We start from the raw sequence: 23,266 nt of genomic DNA, 5'->3' as shown, positions 1-23,266 counted from the left end.
GAACCAGGGCCCCCCGCAGATGAAAATAGTGGTGTTTGGCTCAGGGGTACCCCAGGGGCCGACAAAACAAATAGGAAGAACTGCTCCTTTAAGCCAAGACAAAAAGACTATCTGCCAGCGTGGGAATTAAACGCTCAGCCAATGTAGCAACTTACACTATAAACCTTTATCCCTGCCTCGCAAATGTTAATATATATATGTACATATGTATAATCTTTTTATAGGTTCTGGTAAGTGTCTCACAATTAATTACCGGTAATTAATGGGTTGCTGGTCCCTGTTGCATCCAAAGGGTTAAGTAACGCAAGGATGAAGCTTTAAGAAAAAGCGCCTGGTACAGCTACTTAGCAACCAGGCACAACGGCAACGTGTCAGTTATTTGTTTGCTTGTGTCACATGCAGGGGACTAATGGGAGGCTGGGAGTATATTCCCAGAGAGCAGGACTCGCAGGATCTCTGTCCAACAATACTAACCACTGTGTACATCTTGTGTGTATACTGCAGGGAGGGGCAGGAACACACACTCTACGGCCTGCGGGGAGGGGCAGGAATACACACACCGCGGCCTGCAGGGAGGGGCAGGAATACACACACCGCGGCCTGCAGGGAGGGGCAGGAATACACACACCGCGGCCTGCAGGGAGGGGCAGGAATACACACACCGCGGCCTGTAGGGAGGGGCAGGAATACACACACCGCAGCCTGTAGGGAGGGGCAGGAATACACACACCTCGGCCTGCAGGGAGGGGCAGGAATACACACACCGCGGCCTGCAGGGAGGGGCAGGAATACACACACCACGGCCTGCAGGGAGGGGCAGGAATACACACACCGCCGCCTGCAGGGAGGGGCAGGAATACACATACCCCGGCCTGCAGGGAGGGGCAGGAATACACACACCGCCGCCTGCAGGGAGGGGCAGGAATACACACACCGCGGCCTGCAGGGAGGGGCAGGAATACACACACGGCGGCATGCAGGGAGGGGCAGGAATACACACACCGCGGCCTGCAGGGAGGGGCAGGAATACACACACCGCAGCCTGTAGGGAGGGGCAGGAATACACACACGGCGGCATGCAGGGAGGGGCAGGAATACACACACCGCGGCCTGCAGGGAGGGGCAGGAATACACACACCGCGGCCTGCAGGGAGGGGCAGGAATACACACACCGCGGCCTGCAGGGAGGGGCAGGAATACACACACCGCGGCCTGCAGGGAGGGGCAGGAATACACACACCGCGGCCTGCAGGGAGGGGCAGGAATACACACACCGCGGCCTGCAGGGAGGGGCAGGAAAACACACACCGCGGCCTGCAGGGAGGGGCAGGAATACACACACCGCGGCCTGCAGGGAGCGGCAGGAATACACACACTGCGGCCTGCAGGGAGGGGCAGGAATACACACACCGCGGCCTGCAGGGAGGGGCAGGAATACACACACCGCGGCATGCAGGGAGGGGCAGGAATACACACACCGCGGCCTGCAGGGAGGGGCAGGAATACACACACCGCGGCATGCAGGGAGGGGCAGGAATACACACACTGCGGCCTGTAGGGAGGGGCAGGAATACACACACTGCGGCCTGCAGGGAGGGGCAGGAATACACATACCCCGGCCTGCAGGGAGGGGCAGGAATACACACACTGCTGTCTGCAGGGAGGGGCAGGAATACACACACCGCCGCCTGCAGGGAGGGGCAGGAATACACACACCGCCGCCTGCAGGGAGGGGCAGGAATACACACACCGCCGCCTGCAGGGAGGGGCAGGAATACACACACCGCGGCCTGCAGGGAGGGGCAGGAATACACACACCGCGGCCTGCAGGGAGGGACAGGAATACACACACCGCGGCCTGCAGGGAGGGGCAGGAATACACACACTGCTGTCTGCAGGGAGGGGCAGGAATACACACACCGCGGCCTGCAGGGAGGGACAGGAATACACACACCGCGGCCTGCAGGGAGGGGCAGGAATACACACACCGCGGCCTGTAGGGAGGGGCAGAAATACACACACCGCGGCCTGCAGGGAGGGGCAGGAATACACACACCGCGGCCTGCAGGGAGGGGCAGGAATACACACACCGCGGCATGCAGGGAGGGGCAGGAATACACACACCGCGGCCTGCAGGGAGGGGCAGGAATACACACACCGCCGCCTGCAGGGAGGGGCAGGAATACACACACCTCGGCCTGCAGGGAGGGGCAGGAATACACACACCGCGGCCTGCAGGGAGGGGCAGGAATACACACACCGCGGCCTGTAGGGAGGGGCAGGAATACACACACCGCGGCATGCAGGGAGGGGCAGGAATACACACACCGCGGCATGCAGGGAGGGGCAGGAATACACACACCGCGGCCTGCAGGGAGGGGCAGGAATACACACACCGCGGCCTGCAGGGAGGGGCAGGAATACACACACTGCGGCCTGCAGGGAGGGGCAGGAATACACACACTGCGGCCTGCAGGGAGGGGCAGGAACACACACACCGCGGCCTGCAGGGAGGGGCAGGAATACACACACCGCGGCCTGTAGGGAGGGGCAGGAATACACACACCGCGGCCTGCAGGGAGGGGCAGGAATAAACATCCCACGGCCTGCAGGGAGGGGCAGGAATACACACACTGCGGCCTGCAGGGAGGGGCAGGAATACACACACCGCAGCCTGTAGGGAGGGGCAGGAATACACACACTGCGGCCTGCAGGGAGGGGCAGGAATACACACACCGCGGCCTGCAGGGAGGGGCAGGAATACACACACCGCAGCCTGTAGGGAGGGGCAGGAATACACACACCGCGGCCTGCAGGGAGGGGCAGGAATACACACACCGCGGCCTGCAGGGAGGGGCAGGAATACACACACCGCGGCCTGCAGGGAGGGGCAGGAATACACACACCGCGGCCTGTAGGGAGGGGCAGGAATACACACACCGCAGCCTGTAGGGAGGGGCAGGAATACACACACCTCGGCCTGCAGGGAGGGGCAGGAATACACACACCGCGGCCTGCAGGGAGGGGCAGGAATACACACACCGCGGCCTGCAGGGAGGGGCAGGAATACACACACCGCAGCCTGTAGGGAGGGGCAGGAATACACACACCGCGGCCTGCAGGGAGGGGCAGGAATACACACACCGCGGCCTGCAGGGAGGGGCAGGAATACACACACCGCGGCCTGCAGGGAGGGGCAGGAATACACACACCGCGGCCTGTAGGGAGGGGCAGGAATACACACACCGCAGCCTGTAGGGAGGGGCAGGAATACACACACCTCGGCCTGCAGGGAGGGGCAGGAATACACACACCGCGGCCTGCAGGGAGGGGCAGGAATACACACACCACGGCCTGCAGGGAGGGGCAGGAATACACACACCGCCGCCTGCAGGGAGGGGCAGGAATACACATACCCCGGCCTGCAGGGAGGGGCAGGAATACACACACCGCCGCCTGCAGGGAGGGGCAGGAATACACACACCGCGGCCTGCAGGGAGGGGCAGGAATACACACACGGCGGCATGCAGGGAGGGGCAGGAATACACACACCGCGGCCTGCAGGGAGGGGCAGGAATACACACACCGCAGCCTGTAGGGAGGGGCAGGAATACACACACGGCGGCATGCAGGGAGGGGCAGGAATACACACACCGCGGCCTGCAGGGAGGGGCAGGAATACACACACCGCGGCCTGCAGGGAGGGGCAGGAATACACACACTGCGGCCTGCAGGGAGGGGCAGGAATACACACACTGCGGCCTGCAGGGAGGGGCAGGAACACACACACCGCGGCCTGCAGGGAGGGGCAGGAATACACACACCGCGGCCTGTAGGGAGGGGCAGGAATACACACACCGCGGCCTGCAGGGAGGGGCAGGAATAAACATCCCACGGCCTGCAGGGAGGGGCAGGAATACACACACTGCGGCCTGCAGGGAGGGGCAGGAATACACACACCGCAGCCTGTAGGGAGGGGCAGGAATACACACACTGCGGCCTGCAGGGAGGGGCAGGAATACACACACCGCGGCCTGCAGGGAGGGGCAGGAATACACACACCGCAGCCTGTAGGGAGGGGCAGGAATACACACACCGCGGCCTGCAGGGAGGGGCAGGAATACACACACCGCGGCCTGCAGGGAGGGGCAGGAATACACACACCGCGGCCTGCAGGGAGGGGCAGGAATACACACACCGCGGCCTGTAGGGAGGGGCAGGAATACACACACCGCAGCCTGTAGGGAGGGGCAGGAATACACACACCTCGGCCTGCAGGGAGGGGCAGGAATACACACACCGCGGCCTGCAGGGAGGGGCAGGAATACACACACCGCGGCCTGCAGGGAGGGGCAGGAATACACACACCGCAGCCTGTAGGGAGGGGCAGGAATACACACACCGCGGCCTGCAGGGAGGGGCAGGAATACACACACCGCGGCCTGCAGGGAGGGGCAGGAATACACACACCGCGGCCTGTAGGGAGGGGCAGGAATACACACACCGCAGCCTGTAGGGAGGGGCAGGAATACACACACCTCGGCCTGCAGGGAGGGGCAGGAATACACACACCGCGGCCTGCAGGGAGGGGCAGGAATACACACACCACGGCCTGCAGGGAGGGGCAGGAATACACACACCGCGGCCTGCAGGGAGGGGCAGGAATAAACATCCCACGGCCTGCAGGGAGGGGCAGGAATACACACACTGCGGCCTGCAGGGAGGGGCAGGAATACACACACCGCAGCCTGTAGGGAGGGGCAGGAATACACACACTGCGGCCTGCAGGGAGGGGCAGGAATACACACACCGCGGCCTGCAGGGAGGGGCAGGAATACACACACCGCAGCCTGTAGGGAGGGGCAGGAATACACACACCGCGGCCTGCAGGGAGGGGCAGGAATACACACACCGCGGCCTGCAGGGAGGGGCAGGAATACACACACCGCGGCCTGCAGGGAGGGGCAGGAATACACACACCGCGGCCTGTAGGGAGGGGCAGGAATACACACACCGCAGCCTGTAGGGAGGGGCAGGAATACACACACCTCGGCCTGCAGGGAGGGGCAGGAATACACACACCGCGGCCTGCAGGGAGGGGCAGGAATACACACACCGCGGCCTGCAGGGAGGGGCAGGAATACACACACCGCAGCCTGTAGGGAGGGGCAGGAATACACACACCGCGGCCTGCAGGGAGGGGCAGGAATACACACACCGCGGCCTGCAGGGAGGGGCAGGAATACACACACCGCGGCCTGCAGGGAGGGGCAGGAATACACACACCGCGGCCTGTAGGGAGGGGCAGGAATACACACACCGCAGCCTGTAGGGAGGGGCAGGAATACACACACCTCGGCCTGCAGGGAGGGGCAGGAATACACACACCGCGGCCTGCAGGGAGGGGCAGGAATACACACACCACGGCCTGCAGGGAGGGGCAGGAATACACACACCGCCGCCTGCAGGGAGGGGCAGGAATACACATACCCCGGCCTGCAGGGAGGGGCAGGAATACACACACCGCCGCCTGCAGGGAGGGGCAGGAATACACACACCGCGGCCTGCAGGGAGGGGCAGGAATACACACACGGCGGCATGCAGGGAGGGGCAGGAATACACACACCGCGGCCTGCAGGGAGGGGCAGGAATACACACACCGCAGCCTGTAGGGAGGGGCAGGAATACACACACGGCGGCATGCAGGGAGGGGCAGGAATACACACACCGCGGCCTGCAGGGAGGGGCAGGAATACACACACCGCGGCCTGCAGGGAGGGGCAGGAATACACACACTGCGGCCTGCAGGGAGGGGCAGGAATACACACACTGCGGCCTGCAGGGAGGGGCAGGAACACACACACCGCGGCCTGCAGGGAGGGGCAGGAATACACACACCGCGGCCTGTAGGGAGGGGCAGGAATACACACACCGCGGCCTGCAGGGAGGGGCAGGAATAAACATCCCACGGCCTGCAGGGAGGGGCAGGAATACACACACTGCGGCCTGCAGGGAGGGGCAGGAATACACACACCGCAGCCTGTAGGGAGGGGCAGGAATACACACACTGCGGCCTGCAGGGAGGGGCAGGAATACACACACCGCGGCCTGCAGGGAGGGGCAGGAATACACACACCGCAGCCTGTAGGGAGGGGCAGGAATACACACACCGCGGCCTGCAGGGAGGGGCAGGAATACACACACCGCGGCCTGCAGGGAGGGGCAGGAATACACACACCGCGGCCTGCAGGGAGGGGCAGGAATACACACACCGCGGCCTGTAGGGAGGGGCAGGAATACACACACCGCAGCCTGTAGGGAGGGGCAGGAATACACACACCTCGGCCTGCAGGGAGGGGCAGGAATACACACACCGCGGCCTGCAGGGAGGGGCAGGAATACACACACCGCGGCCTGCAGGGAGGGGCAGGAATACACACACCGCAGCCTGTAGGGAGGGGCAGGAATACACACACCGCGGCCTGCAGGGAGGGGCAGGAATACACACACCGCGGCCTGCAGGGAGGGGCAGGAATACACACACCGCGGCCTGCAGGGAGGGGCAGGAATACACACACCGCGGCCTGTAGGGAGGGGCAGGAATACACACACCGCAGCCTGTAGGGAGGGGCAGGAATACACACACCTCGGCCTGCAGGGAGGGGCAGGAATACACACACCGCGGCCTGCAGGGAGGGGCAGGAATACACACACCACGGCCTGCAGGGAGGGGCAGGAATACACACACCGCCGCCTGCAGGGAGGGGCAGGAATACACATACCCCGGCCTGCAGGGAGGGGCAGGAATACACACACCGCCGCCTGCAGGGAGGGGCAGGAATACACACACCGCGGCCTGCAGGGAGGGGCAGGAATACACACACGGCGGCATGCAGGGAGGGGCAGGAATACACACACCGCGGCCTGCAGGGAGGGGCAGGAATACACACACCGCAGCCTGTAGGGAGGGGCAGGAATACACACACGGCGGCATGCAGGGAGGGGCAGGAATACACACACCGCGGCCTGCAGGGAGGGGCAGGAATACACACACCGCGGCCTGCAGGGAGGGGCAGGAATACACACACCGCGGCCTGCAGGGAGGGGCAGGAATACACACACCGCGGCCTGCAGGGAGGGGCAGGAATACACACACCGCGGCCTGCAGGGAGGGGCAGGAATACACACACCGCGGCCTGCAGGGAGGGGCAGGAAAACACACACCGCGGCCTGCAGGGAGGGGCAGGAATACACACACCGCGGCCTGCAGGGAGCGGCAGGAATACACACACTGCGGCCTGCAGGGAGGGGCAGGAATAAACATCCCACGGCCTGCAGGGAGGGGCAGGAATACACACACCGCGGCCTACAGGGAGGGGCAGGAATACACACACCGCGGCCTGCAGGGAGGGGCAGGAATACACACACTGCGGCCTGTAGGGAGGGGCAGGAATACACACACTGCGGCCTGCAGGGAGGGGCAGGAATACACACACCGCGGCCTACAGGGAGGGGCAGGAATACACACACCGCGGCCTGCAGGGAGGGGCAGGAATACACACACTGCGGCCTGTAGGGAGGGGCAGGAATACACACACTGCGGCCTGCAGGGAGGGGCAGGAATACACACACCGCGGCCTACAGGGAGGGGCAGGAATACACACACTGCGGCCTGTAGGGAGGGGCAGGAATACACACACTACGGCCTGCAGGGAGGGGCAGGAATACACACACTGCTGTCTGCAGGGAGGGGCAGGAATACACACACCGCCGCCTGCAGGGAGGGGCAGGAATACACACACCGCCGCCTGCAGGGAGGGGCAGGAATACACACACCGCGGCCTGCAGGGAGGGGCAGGAATACACACACCGCGGCCTGCAGGGAGGGGCAGGAATACACACACCGCGGCCTGCAGGGAGGGACAGGAATACACACACCGCGGCCTGCAGGGAGGGGCAGGAATACACACACTGCTGTCTGCAGGGAGGGGCAGGAATACACACACCGCGGCCTGCAGGGAGGGACAGGAATACACACACCGCGGCCTGCAGGGAGGGGCAGGAATACACACACCGCGGCCTGTAGGGAGGGGCAGAAATACACACACCGCGGCCTGCAGGGAGGGGCAGGAATACACACACCGCGGCCTGCAGGGAGGGGCAGGAATACACACACCGCGGCATGCAGGGAGGGGCAGGAATACACACACCGCGGCCTGCAGGGAGGGGCAGGAATACACACACCGCCGCCTGCAGGGAGGGGCAGGAATACACACACCGCCGCCTGCAGGGAGGGGCAGGAATACACACACCGCGGCCTGCAGGGAGGGGCAGGAATACACACACCGCGGCCTGTAGGGAGGGGCAGGAATACACACACCGCGGCATGCAGGGAGGGGCAGGAATACACACACCGCGGCATGCAGGGAGGGGCAGGAATACACACACCGCGGCCTGCAGGGAGGGGCAGGAATACACACACCGCGGCCTGCAGGGAGGGGCAGGAATACACACACTGCGGCCTGCAGGGAGGGGCAGGAATACACACACTGCGGCCTGCAGGGAGGGGCAGGAACACACACACCGCGGCCTGCAGGGAGGGGCAGGAATACACACACCGCGGCCTGTAGGGAGGGGCAGGAATACACACACCGCGGCCTGCAGGGAGGGGCAGGAATAAACATCCCACGGCCTGCAGGGAGGGGCAGGAATACACACACTGCGGCCTGCAGGGAGGGGCAGGAATACACACACCGCAGCCTGTAGGGAGGGGCAGGAATACACACACTGCGGCCTGCAGGGAGGGGCAGGAATACACACACCGCGGCCTGCAGGGAGGGGCAGGAATACACACACCGCAGCCTGTAGGGAGGGGCAGGAATACACACACCGCGGCCTGCAGGGAGGGGCAGGAATACACACACCGCGGCCTGCAGGGAGGGGCAGGAATACACACACCGCGGCCTGCAGGGAGGGGCAGGAATACACACACCGCGGCCTGTAGGGAGGGGCAGGAATACACACACTGCGGCCTGCAGGGAGGGGCAGGAATACACACACGGCGGCATGCAGGGAGGGGCAGGAATACACACACTGCGGCCTGCAGGGAGGGGCAGGAATACACACACCGCGGCCTGCAGGGAGGGGCAGGAATACACACACCGCGGCCTGCAGGGAGGGGCAGGAATACACACACCGCGGCCTGTAGGGAGGGATACACACACCGCGGCCTGCAGGGAGGGGCAGGAATACACACACCACGGCCTGCAGGGAGGGGCAGGAATACACACACCGTGGCCTGCAGGGAGGGGCAGGAATACACACACTGCGGCCTGCAGGGAGGGGCAGGAATACACACACTGCTGTCTGCAGGGAGGGGCAGGAATACACACACCGCGGCCTGCAGGGAGGGGCAGGAATACACACACCGCGGCCTGCAGGGAGGGGCAGGAATAAACATCCCACGGCCTGCAGGGAGGGGCAGGAATACACACACCGCGGCCTGCAGGGAGGGGCAGGAATACACACACTGCAGCCTGCAGGGAGGGGCAGGAATACACACACCGCGGCCTGCAGGGAGGGGCAGGAAATACACACACCGCGGCCTGCAGGGAGGGGCAGGAATACACATACCCCGGCCTGCAGGTAAAGTGCCTTGTGCTGCTGCTGGAGGCGACGTTTTAGAAGCATGTGTGTGTGTGTATACACACACACACGACAAGCGTCACATCACGCAAAGTAGAACGCGTCAGGGTATGCCAGAAGATTAGTAAAATGTAGACGAGAAAAACTGGGCCCTCATTGGCCATTAAACTGCAGAAGTAGCTGTATTTTGTAATCAGCATTTCGGTTCACACCACGTCCGCACAAAGTCGTGATAAAGGTTCCAGCGTGATTCAAAACATGGATTACAAAATAAAGTTACTTCCGCATTTTAAAGACATACGAGTGCCCATTTTTACGTATATCCTCACCTCTTTCTTATTCCGAGAGACAAAGTTCGGATCGATGCTGCCCAGGGAGAGGTTTGGGAGAACGTGGTTCAGCACTTTAGCTGCAAAAACCTGTAAGGAGAAAAGACACAGCCCCGGAGTGGTATAAATTCATATAACATTGACGTGTGTAGCATTCCCCCCACCCCATATCTCATTGATTTTATGCCGCGGGACACTGAGTCTCTCACACTCACACATCCCGCGACATCATATTTATCACAAGCAAAAACCCTGCAAATTAGATTAAAAATAGTCAATTAAAAAAAAAAAAGAATTGTGGATTTGAATCTAAAACTGGTATTTTGGTGTGAAAAGGTACTGAAGAGGTTAAAACTGCGCTCGCCCACCAGCGATGGTTGTAGTGATGCGCAGATGTGGTTGGTGTCATTGCCCCGAGTGTGATAACACATCATGTCCCAGTATAACCAAGAACATATCACACAACGATTTAGGCCCAGATGAACTAAGCAGCCTTCTGTTAGAACAGCGGTGCGCAAAGTGGGGGCGCGAGATTAGCTGCGGGGGCGCGGGGGTTACAGAGGCCCCGCGCGCGCTTCCCGAAGGCATTTAAATTAATGACGGGGGAGCTGCAGGGCCTCTGTACACCTTACTTACCTTGATTCAGACGCTCCTGGCGTCAAATGACGTAACGTCGTCAGGAGGTCTGAATCAAGGTAAGACGGGTGGGGGGCATGTAAGAAGACACTTTCCGGCTCTGATAAACACCTTAGTCTGTGGACGTAATTGGGCTGTAAGGTGTAAGCTGACTGAACCTCCTGTGCTGAAGCTGGGATATCCTGAAAACCTGACTTGTTGGGAAGGGGGCCTGAGGACTGGGAGTTGAGCACCCCCGGTCCATAGGATGCTATTAACCGAAGTATGCCGAGGTGGATTTCGGCGTAGGAAGAGTTACCTTGAATGAGGTCGCCGATTCAGGGTTTGGCAAAACCAAAGGGGATATTAAGATCAAACCATCAAAGTCCGCGGGCCGCTCACTCGCCATAAGGATCGATATGGCTCCTCCCTGGTGATAAAACAACAAACAAACGCCATAAACGCTTCTTAGAACCCATAAGGATGAACATGCGGCAATACATAGCAATGTCGAGTATCATTACAGACTACTGCACCCTGCTGTGTGATCGGAGTAAAATGTGGAGTATCCCGTTCTTTTTTTAGTAGTGACCTAATAATAATAACAACGCTTGTTGTGTACGTGGAATTTTGCAGGTGCAGTGAGTGTCTGCCCTGAAGAGCTTACACTCTAATTGTCTCCCTGAGATGCAGGGCGATACAGTAACGTGGCCACAGCCAGCTGAGTGGGGTTTATACCTGGTTCCCCTGCAACACAGATTTTATAATAGTGATATGATACAGCAGGGGTAGCCAACTTCCCTCCTCAAGGGCCTCCAACAGGTCAGATTTTCAGGCTATCCCTGCTTCAGCACAGATGGCTTAATCAGTGGCTCAGTCGAAGCAGGGATATCCTTAAAACCTGACTTGTTGGTGGCTCTTGAGGAATGATCCACTGATTGAGCCACCTGTGCTGAAGCAGGGATATCCTGAAAACCTGACCTGTTGGTGGCCCTTGAGGACTGGAGTTGGCCACCACCGAGATACAGGGACCGACGTCTCCATCCTAGTGCGGACCTTTGCCATCTTGCCGCGTCGATCCCTGTATCTTATCACCGCTAAAAAATGTTTTCTGCCATACCCGCTGGAGCGCCGTTTCATGTAGACACGCCCCCCCCCGCCAGGTCCCTGCCGCCTTACCATGGAGTGTCCGCAGACAAACACGGGCAGCCCCGGGTGCGCCTTCTTCATGATGTCCACGTGCTGCAGACCGTCCCGGACGAAGACCTGGAAATCGGACACGGTCATGCGCTCGCCTTCGCTCTGCCCGTGGCCGACTGCGTGAGGAAGCAAAGTGATTGCCTGAGTCTGGCGCTCTGACCCGTTACCGCTGTGCCACTGACCTCTTATCACTCGGACATTAACCCCCTTTTTGTGGCTTTGCAATGCAAGCCCCTCTGGCAACGAAAGGGTCAATCAATATAATAATTGTTTATTAATACAGCAAATAAAAATATAACTTGCAAGCACATTCGAGACTCAGACTGCCCTGATTTTCCCCATTATCTCTTCGCATACAATGATTCCACTGCAGCCAGGGATTATTATATATATATATATATATATATATATAATTATATATTAACGGAAATAGCCATGTTAGTCCAGTTGCGATATTGCAGAATAAATTAGTTCTTCAGTATTAGGTGATACCTTTTTTATTTGGACTAACAATTTATTTCAACTCTCGAAAGCTTGTCCTATGACAAACTGTTAGTCCAAATAAAAAAAGGTATCACCTAATACTGAAGAACTCATTTTATATATATATATATATATAAAAATAATATATATATATATCGTATATGTGTATATATATATATATATATATATATATATATATATATACATACACATACTGTACACACAATCATGATTCATAGTTGCATGACAATTACAATGAGATCTTAGCTAAAGATTAGAAACAACCAACCTCTCTATAAATGAAAAGCAATTAAGTAATTAAGTCATGTTCTAAAACCAGGGCGGGTTCCAGTCACTCCTCAGAATGTTAATGATTTTCTGAGCTTGTCATGGATAATTTGCCCCCTAATGTAAATTGGTGTCTTAACCTTTTCACTGCTGGGTTAAACTGCAATGAGGAGGCGTCTGTGAAAAGGAAGTTACCGAAAGCAACGACTCCCGTACCCAACCCCTTTTTGTTTACAGAATGGGAATCGGGGGGCATCTTTCGGAGCTGAAACGTGGTATTTTCAGCTTGGTGGGGCTCCCTGGTTCTCAAGTTACTTCCCGATATTATAAAGGGAATTAAATGGCTATAGAACAGGATACAAGAAATACAGTACACAAACACATGTAATATGCTTCCAGCACACAGGAAAAACAGTAATGATAACTCAAATCTCAAAGTCCATGATACATCACCATTGAATGAAGGTGGTAAGTGTGGTACAGTCCCTAACACAGGAGGAGAAGAGAGGGGTCCCCTAGCCAGGCTCCCACTCCTGGTTGGGGGACCCCTCTCTTCTCCTCCTGTGTTAGGGACTGTGCACCACACTTATCACCTTCATTCAATGGTGGTGTATCATGGCCTTTGTTTTAAACATGGACTTTAATATGGACTGACCTTTTTGAGTTACCCCTGATACCTTGCAACAGGATTTTACATTTTTGGGATATTAACCATTCATTTTTTGCTACTATGATCTGCCCTTATACTTTCAGTAAATCAATGCTGTTTTTCCTGTGTGCTTGAAGCATATTACATATGTTTGTGTATGTCTTGCATCTTTCCCCATTTGATATGTATGTTTGAAGTTACAACTGCTACTACGTTATTTCACGTGTAGTTTTCCCAATATCAATATAGGGGAGGTACTGTATTTTGAACTACAGATCTTTCCTCCTTTTCTCTGTTCATTGCTAGGTCATTACCACTATTCCAGGGGTCTCCAAACTACGGCCCGCGCGCCACATCAGGCCACCCACAAGATTTTATCCGGCCCGCAGCGACTTGAAATATATATTTTGCCCGTTATATATCATTTCCCAGTGTAAGCGCGGCATCCTTTCTCTGTAATTGTCACCTTTCTCTTTTGTTCTGAATCAGATCATGCCGATTACCCCCAAAAAGATCCAAATAAAACTTATTCATACATTTATAAAATATATAAAAAAAAATTATAAAAAGATTTTTTTCTTTCTCTGGCCCGCGAAAATGTGTAGAATATATGATGTGTCCCTCGTACCGAAGAGTTTGGAGACCACTGCTCTATTCTATGGTATATTCCAGTGTTTATTACATGGTCCTCTTTTTGTCCCTTGACGTGTCCGTTTGGAGACCCCCTCCACTTTTATTCTTTCTCCCCTGTTTTTATGTATTTAATAGATTTGTTATTTCTTTGGTTTACCCGTGTGCTCCCTCTGGGAATCCTTACTGACTGGACTGACTCACGGATAATCTCTTTATGTCTCAAAAGTCACAAGGTCGACCAATGTAGATTTGTAATGCGATTTGTTAACTCTATCACTGCTGGAAGGTTCCGCTGGCAGAGGCGCTGTTAATACATTCGCTGCCGCTGGGATCTAATCTCCAGTATTTCCGGGCCCTTGGCAGAGAAAGGGTTATGTCCGTACATTTCTTTTTTCCCCGTTCTGACAAGCGTTTTGACAACTTTTCACCTGTAAATATTCAGCGGGAAACCATACGCTTGGCAAGCGCCTAACGAGCTGGGATTGGTACGTGTTAATTAACGCGTGGCGGAAGATCGGGCTCAGGTTCTAAGTTAACCGAATGTTTACAAAACGTCAACTCTTCCGGAAACCCCCACGCCACACGTTTATGGGCTCAAATCAGTGGCTCGGTCAAGGACTGCACCACCTGTGCTGAAGCAGGGATATCCTGAAAACCTGACCTGTTGGTGGCACTGGAGTACTGGAGTTAGCCCACCCCTGACTTATATTATCATTATTATTATTATTGTTTGTTTACAGGACCTGAGCCAGCAGCTGACAATCCTGCAGTTCCGCTCCAGTTTATTTATGGTTCACGGAAAACAAAATGGCGGCGTTAAGTCTAACTTTAGAGGGCCAATAGGAAGACTGGACGTTACAGTTGAATGACGGTGGTGACCATATGTACAAAAAAAATGCAACTATCTTGATAACCAGAAGTTTTTTTGGGGGGCCTGCAAACAGCAGGGTTCAGCTGCTGGGAACCCCTTAATTGGCAGCCATTCTATGAGTGTGTGGTTAGAGCAAAAAACAACACGAAGAAAATAGCAGCCATATTTGTCCACCTCAGAAACCTACAAATGACAAGCAGATTTCTCTGGAGAGAATATGCTCAGTGCACAGAGCTTAGAAATAAAAACTGTGTTTCAGGTCCCGTTGCAAAGGGTGCAGGCCCTGTAATGGGGGGCAGGAGGGGTTGTAATAGGGTAGCCAGGTGACCAGTATACTGTAGAACCGGTATTTGGACACACAGACCAATAAAAATGAAAGGTAATACTGGGACATGTATGTGTCCGGTTTTACCTCTCTGGACATAGTGACCTGACCGGCTTGGGTGGGCTGCGGGATTTCCCCGAGCAGGGAGAGAGCAGGGCTGCTGCTAGGGGGCTGGGCAGCTTCCTCCATCCTGATTGGCTCCATTACCCATCAGCAGTCAATCAGGAGGAGTTGTCAGGAGCCTGAGGGTGGGGCCAAGGAGAGGAGGAAACAGCTTGGAGCGGGGAGAGAGGTGTGTGTGGGCGTGTATCTCGAGTGCGTTGCACCTTTCACCATTGTGTCCAGTATTTTTGGAGAAGCCGCCTTGCAATTCTGTGTGTATAGGAGACCGCCCCACTCTCACTCCCTCACCTTCTGTTGCAGGGAGTCAAAGTTTGCCCCTCCACATGGCATTTAGCAGGTCACATACAAGCCCCCCCCCCCCCCGCCTGTGGGGCGAGCGAGTTGAGAAGCCTTCATATATATGGCCCTGTGAGGTCAATTAAAACGGTACCAAGCAACGTCGGGGAAAAAAACAACTCAGAGAATGCTCTTAATTAGTGTAAAATAAGCCACAATGCACCAGTTTTACCCGGAATGCAACATTATAACCATGGAGAAGTTACAGTGTGTCAGTATCATCAGCGCTATACACTTCCCCAATGTAAGTGTAACCCTGTCACTACCAGGCAGCAACACATACATACACAAACACACACGCTCACAACTGGTACTTCTTCACGGGAAGGGTGGTTGATTCATGGAGTAGGCGCCCAACAGAGGTGGGTAGGGGCCAATGCGTTAAGGGGATACATGCAGACGGGACGCTATTCCGAATATAACAGAAAGCCCCACATGAAATCGGTTTGGAGGTTTTGCAGCAGATAGGAAAATGGTTTGACAAGAGGTCGAGTGCTTCTTATCTGCCGTCACATTCTATGTTTCAAAGGCAACATCTAAGAATTGCTACGGGATGCTCTGCGGGGGAGTGGGGGGGAAAGGACAAAGGGATTCTGCAGATCGTCTTGTCCCGTACAGAGGAGCACTGAAACACGCTGCACTCCGATTCTGTGAAGCCAAAAAGCAATTTGCATGTGTTAATAGGATGGGTAATTACGTTCCACGGCGTCCTCAGCCTAAGCTGCTCCATTAATGTGTTTCTGCCTCTTGGAACTCTGCGTTCGCTGGATCTTCTAAGAGCGTTGAAATGCCGGAGGAAGCCGCCCGGTGAATGGTTTCACGCTTACATCCTCACCGTACACTGAATAACGGGCCTTACACTTGGACAGCAGCCGCCATGTTTTATTTGGGATGAACTCAGGATACTAGGGGAGACTCACGGAGTCGTAATAGTATATATGTATATATGTGTATGTGTATATATGTGTGTATATATATATATATATATATATATATAAATGAGAGAATACAAGAGAGAAAGAGAGAGAGAGAGAGAGAGAGAGATCCCGGGCCTATAGCCAGAGGTTAGTTAGGGTGGATAGCTCCTTTAGGTTTTAGAGATCAGGAAATACTGAATTGTTGATTTGATTTATCCGTTTCCCTTCACATTATGGGCACGATTCCAGTGCAATAATTATTTATAACAAGGGGGGCGGGGGGGTGAAGGGGAAAGAAACCTTGTGAAGATCGTTCAAACGACGAGCAATTTATTCAACTGCCCCTTCAAAGTAAAACTTTAATATCCTTAATTGAATTAAATCCCCCCCCCCCCTCTCCTCAACGCATTATAGTACAAAGGCACCTGTCCCTTCACGGGTAATAAACTCGACAATCTCATGATCATCTCCCGCTGATGAAGGGTTGCCAACCAGGGTTTAACCCCTTCACTGCCAGAGCACCCGCCCGCTGCGCTGCCATGAGTGGCAGGTCTCTCTAGCCCACGAAGGGGTTACGCGGAGAATTCATTATGCGGCATTCTAATCTTTTTCCTGTTGATGGATTATTTAAAAAAAAACGGGCTGAAAAAAAAAAATATATATATATACACAAAAACCCGTCCCATCTGCTGCAGGAGTCAGAATATTCTGCATTCATTACACGGCAGCTGGTTATGGAAAATAAACCTGAAATTCTTTCCTCCCCCATGGAGATGTTATTAACGAACAAACCTTCTCGGTGTGTAGCACCTGGAGGGGGAGGGGCAGCCTAACGGAATTTGGACTGGCCTTTGACGTTGGTGGAGCGGTGGTATGAAGTGATATATTTATTTACTTTGCCCAAATATACATCATTATAAATGGTGCCCCGCTGCCAGAGAGAGAAATGTGGTGGGCGCTGTTGGTCCCTCCCCCACAGAGCTTACAGTCTAAGTTTGGCGCCTGAGGCACGGGGATAAAAATTACTTTGTCGGGTCACGGAGGGCTGGTGCTGGTATCAGAATGGTGTTCACCCACTTCAAAGGTTCAACGCTTACAATGACCGGTAGAAAAGGGTGGGATATCAGTAACCCCTTCACTGCCAGCCTGCAGCGCAACACATTGCAGGCGGCAATGGAGTGGGTAAGGTGTGATCCAGCAGCACAGAAGAGCTTGCAATCTATTAACCCTTTTAGGGACAGGAAGACCCAGATTCCACTGCAAAGCAATGTCCTGCAGGCGCTTCGGTCACTGACATTTTAAAGCTTCAAAAATGGCGACCACCGCGCACTGCTACTTAAAAACAACGTACACAACCACTTCCGCCTACTTACGAAAAAAGGCTAATGGCGATCAGCACGGGCCGCTGCTTTCAATGGACGAGCGATTTGGGGAGTGAATATGTGTCGCTGTGGGAGGAGTTACATGATGCACAAGCTGTTGAACCCCTAACCCTTTCACTTACCAGAGTGACCTGCAATGCAATGGCTAAAAAAAGCCTCCTACCTAACGTGGCTAGACCGAGTCTGCCTTCCTCTCCACCCAGCCGGGCTGGCGTATCGAAGTCTGGCATTATTCTAGGATGCCGTAGGCTCTCGTGGCAGCCCCTGCCAAGCTGTGCTGGAGTTTAGTAAATACGAAAGGGTGGTGGTGCCAGCGTGAGGATTTTCTCAGTTGGACGGGTGAGTGGTGGGGGATTTAAACATTTCCTTCTGTGTATTTCCAAGCTTGCGGCCCGTGCAAAGGGTGTTGGCCGTGAGACGGGCAGAAGGTCACAGCCACTAAACACAGATACATAGTTACCCTCTAGGAAACGTCCCCGCCAACTCTCTACAGGTCAGTCCGGGTTCTTAAAGCAGTAATCCCACCTTTTGGAGATATTTTTTTTTCTTCGGTCCAAGGGGTCCTGAACGGCACTATTTTTACCTCCCTGGTTCCAGAAATATCTACCTGCTTAGTTGTCTGGTTTTTTTCATTCCCTTTAAAGAAATCAAAATGGCAGCCAAATCGAGGGTCCCATGGGCCATTAGGAAGCCACATCATCAGGGGGGGAGGGGGGTTTGCAGCTTCCTATTGGACAACTATTTAAATGTCCAGGAAGTAACACCAGCATCTAAACTGATATCTTGGGGCCAGGATGGGGTCCTCCCTAGGGTTGCCAGATGGCTTCTCCAAAAATACTGGACACAATCGTGAAAGGTGCAACGCCTTCAAGAAAGACACACAGACATCCCTCTCACTGCTTCATGCTGTTTCCTCCTCTCTTTGGCCCCACCCCATGGCTCCTGACACCTCCTCCTGATTGGCTACTGGCTGGATTTCCTGCTGCATCTCAGGACCCCTGCCCCCTGCCCCAGGCCACACCCACCTGCAGAGGCAGGGATTCCCCTCTGTGTTTCCTATGTGCAGGCAGGTGGCCGGGGCCCCTAACACTGGGCCGGGACAGCAGTCCTGGCTGTCCCCACCAGTCGGAGGCCCTGCTGCTGGGTAATGCAGCCAATCAGGATGGAGGAAGCTGCCCATCCCCCTAGCAACAGCCCCGCTCAGGGAAATCCCGCGGCCGTCCATAGAGGACACATACATGTCCAGTATTTCCTCTAATCTTTTACTGGACAGAGTGTCCAAATACTGGACCGACTCCTCCCTGAACTTTAAATCTACATCCCTTAGGCTGCGCTTATAGTGCCGGCGACAGCGCTTCCAAACAATTGTATTGATGCCGTTGCGTGCGCTTATAGTGGACGCGACGGCGCTACTAAAATCCTTGTAGTCACTAGAATTTGATTTTTGCAGAGTCTCCCCATGTGACTGCCTATAAGCCAATCAAATAGCCCCTCTGCCTTCCCCCTTGCTGACGTCACTCCCCTTGTAAACACGTCTCCAATATATATATATTTGTACTCTGACAGTGACAGTGACTGAAGCAGGGGAGCCTGGTTTATATCCCAGTGTCGGCTCCGTGTGACCTTGGGCAAGTCACTTTATCTCCCTGTGCCTCAGGCACCAGAATTAGATTGTAAGCTCCTTGGGGCAGGGATCGTGCCTGTAAACTTCTATGTACAGCGCTGCGTACCACGCACTGTAGTGTAATTGTGGAGTGCGTTATGAAATAAAGGTGTTCTTATATTTACCTGTACACAAGTAGCAGTTGATTGCACAATTTTCGCCGTATTCTGGCATTTGTACGCTGCTTTTTAATGTTATCCATTAAAACGATTTTAAATAAGAAAATAAATATCCGTGACACGTTAACCGCAGTGACCGCTTCCCCCACGAGGTGACGGTGAGGACACATCCTGTGGCGCTGCTCCCCAGCGGGATGTGAACTAGCGAGCAGCTAATTGGCATGCGGCGTGAGCACCCGTCTGTACACATTTAGAAACAGTCTAGAGACATGGTTAACTCCTTCCCCGCCATGGGGGGCGGCAGCTATGCGTGGCTGAGCCTCACTGGCAGGGATAGGGTAAAAAGGGTTCTGAAGCTCCTTGCATGGTGAACAATTAGCAGAAGGCCCCCATTGGCAGGGATAGGGTTAACGGGTTTCAATGTGAACGGGTGTTAGCGTGGGGTTGACCCTTTCACTGCTGAGCAATGAGTTCTGTTTGCACAGAGAAAATGTGCAGGCAACAATGAACTGATGTATGTATGTATGTTATGTATGTATGTATGTATGTTATGTATGTATGTATGTATGTTATGTATGTTATGTATGTTATGTATGTATGTATCTATGTTATGTTATGTATGTTATGTATGTTATGTATGTTATGTATGTATGTATGTTATGTATGTATGTTATGTATGTTATGTATGTATGTTATGTATGTTATGTATGTATGTATCTATGTTATGTTATGTATGTTATGTATGTTATGTATGTATGTATGTTATGTATGTATGTTATGTATGTTATGTATGTATGTTATGTATGTTATGTATGTATGTTATGTATGTATGTATGTTATGTATGTATGTTATGTATGTTATGTATGTATGTATCTATGTTATGTTATGTATGTTATGTATGTTATGTATGTATGTATGTTATGTATGTATGTTATGTATGTTATGTATGTATGTTATGTATGTATGTTATGTATGTATGTATGTTATAATATAATGTGTGTGTGTGTAGATATATATATAATTACACACACAATAAAGTGGTATGACCACGCTCACGCAATGTGGGCTCCGTTTCTTGAATTATTTCTTCCACTTCAGGGAAACCACAAACCTGTTTCTCCTTTTGTGTTTCAGAGACTGTACGTGAAAATAAACAGGACATAGTGTGTGTGATACATCGCATTCTAATGGGTGTGTCGCAAAACTCCTTCCTAACTCATCCTACGGTCACTCCCCAAATCACCAACTGTTGCACGCGGGGCAAAAATTTGGCACACAATTCCTTGGTACACTGACGTTAAAAAGCAGCATTTACCCAATAAATATTAATAATAATATTTATTTATTTTTTACGTGACCCGGCCGGTCCCTCGGGGCTCATCCTCTGGGGCCTCCGCGGTTCCAGAGATATGTGTCGCGTTTTCTTGCCCGGTGTTGACAATAAAAACATACAAACATGGCCGCCCCAGCAGAAAGTCGCCACGTGATGACGCAACTCTCTATTGGCCGTGGGGATGAGCCCCCCGAGTCCGTGGCAAAAAGAGTTCGGCAATCGGGAACCCAGGAGGTCCCTGGAAGTCAGGGGACCCCAGCTCAGCACCCCGAACCCCCCCCCCCCCCATTCGTATAAACAAGCACTGTGAGCATCGCAGATTGTTGCTTTATCAGCCACAGCAGGAAAATTGCCTGGTTACATAAACTGGACGATATTTTACTTGGCAACATAAATTAGAATCCCAATAAAATCCATATAAACAAACTGCTCTTCCCTTTCACGGCTTGACGCTGGGTTACAGATTAGCAAAATGAACCCTTTCGCTGCCAGAGGAGTCTGCACTGGGCTGCCCTGGTTTTGCGGGACCATTTGCCGCTCGGCCAATGAAATATGCTTCATTGTATGGGACATGCAGCACACGCACTGTGACAGGGGCGGCCAAGTCCGGTTCTCCAGAGCTACCAACAGGTCAGGTTTTCAGGATATCCCTGCTTCAGCACAGGCGGCTCAATCAGTCCCTGCTTCAGCAAAGGTGGCTCAATAAGTCTTTGACTGAGCCACTGATTGAGCCACCTGTGGTAAACCTGACCTGTTGGTAACTCTTGACGACTGTAGTTGGCCGTCCCTGCTCTATGAAATATCGCTACTCACCGTGGTCGTGGGAGAACGCGAGGAAGTTAAGTCCGGTCAGTACTTGGGCCAGGTCATCGTAACGGCAGCAGTGTTCCCCAGCGCCATGAACTACAAACAGCAGAGCCCTGAGGGACCAAGCGGCAAAACACATTAAAAGGATCACACCAAGTAACATGTCCCACTTTTTTTTGGGGTGGGGGGGATCCGCGTCGATTTCAACACTGAGGACCCTCTGGTACCGAAAATGCATCCCAGAGAAGGTGCAGCCGGTACTTCATGGAGATTTAAATCCCCGGCGTAAGGCAGGCCAATAGGAACAGTTACTGGGATTTAAACCTCCATTTTGTTTCCCCCGGAGGAGAGGAGTCGGTGGCACATTCTCCGGTAAGTATCTCAGGAAGCAGGGGGCCCTGAAATTATCGCGGTTCAGCTCCAGAGACCCTCTATAAATCCTTTTAAAAAGTGGGGGTTAGAAAATGTTTCTGCTGATCCTTTAACCTATCAGCCATAATAGAACCTGTGTACCTGTGTATAAGGCTCAGGATGGTCTTATAAAGCTTTATCTGGATACAGTAACACAGCTCTGAACTTCACTATCATTATGAGAACGCAATGCTTATCCCATTACAATCACCCACTTATAGCCAACGGTCCCTGCAGACATCACCAGTCACCCATAGCTTGTCACTCCTAAAAACTCTGATGGACATGGCAGCCAAGAGGTTCATTTTATCACTCAACCCCTGCATGAGTTGCATACAATGCTTCCCAATCTCTTGCAGGGCCCTCTATGGTTAAGTGTCCAGTTAAACCTTTTACACATGTAAGTGGAAAAACAGGGCTCTGAATACCATAAGATTTACAATGAAAACTTTCTGTCAGGGAATGCCTGACTATACCCCTCAATATCCCCGAATAGCACCCGCTCTATCCACCTTTAAGACCTATCTTAAAACCCACCTCCTAAAGCTGCAGTTCAGTCAATATCCTGCATCTGTGTTTTTTTTAAATAAATCAGTTTGTAGTAAGAAAAAATACTTTTAGCATTTTCTGTTTTTAAAAAAACAACTTTGAAAGACCAATTTTCTTGTATTCTATTTTAACAACCATTTGCTAAGGCACTGCCCCTTCATGTCCTGTCACAAGCCCTGGCACACCCCTTTGTCAGCCCTGCCCTCCCTCTAGCACATGTCAGTGCAGGAGTGCTCATGAATATTCACGAGCTTCCACTGACTGACAGAAGCAAATAAAAACATATGCCAGCTCTAATGATGTCACCAAATTTTGACGATCAATACATGGAGAACGAATTGACCTGCAGCTAAGCAGTTCTTTAGGTAAGTAGAGATTTCCCACATGAAACTATTGAAGTAAAAAAATTAATTAAAAAACAAAAAAAACAAAAAGACTGAACTGCAGCTTTAACGAAGCATATGAGTAGCACCGTGGCTAACACTATACACCCCATACATCGACCTTTGCCCCTTGCAGACGCACTTACCAGAACGCCCTCCTACTGTCTCTGTACGTTCTTCCTACTTAGCGATTATTATTCTCTT

The 23,266-nt window shown here is 53.5% G+C and overlaps 1 protein-coding gene across 2 annotated transcripts in view; it reads right to left on the bottom strand.

Annotated features, from left to right (window-relative positions):
- MGLL (monoglyceride lipase) overlaps positions 1–23,266 on the bottom strand; it is a 44,896-nt gene that overhangs the window by 10,299 nt on the left and 11,331 nt on the right. Inside the window, exons 4-7 of one of the 2 annotated variants that reach the window (XM_075574572.1) lie at positions 21,726–21,832; positions 11,769–11,905; positions 10,909–11,019; positions 9,975–10,064 (exon numbers count right to left, since the gene is read on the bottom strand). In XM_075574572.1, coding sequence (XP_075430687.1) covers positions 9,975–10,064; positions 10,909–11,019; positions 11,769–11,905; positions 21,726–21,832 — 445 coding nt within the window. The remainder of the gene's footprint in view (positions 1–9,974; positions 10,065–10,908; positions 11,020–11,768; positions 11,906–21,725; positions 21,833–23,266) is intronic. The other variant, XM_075574573.1, reaches the window with a different exon arrangement.

The sequence above is a fragment of the Ascaphus truei genome, chromosome 17, assembly GCF_040206685.1.
Source record: "Ascaphus truei isolate aAscTru1 chromosome 17, aAscTru1.hap1, whole genome shotgun sequence".
NCBI lineage: Eukaryota > Metazoa > Chordata > Amphibia > Anura > Ascaphidae > Ascaphus > Ascaphus truei.
The sequence above is the reverse complement of the archived record's forward strand: the minus strand, read 5'-3'. Positions and strand labels throughout refer to the sequence as shown.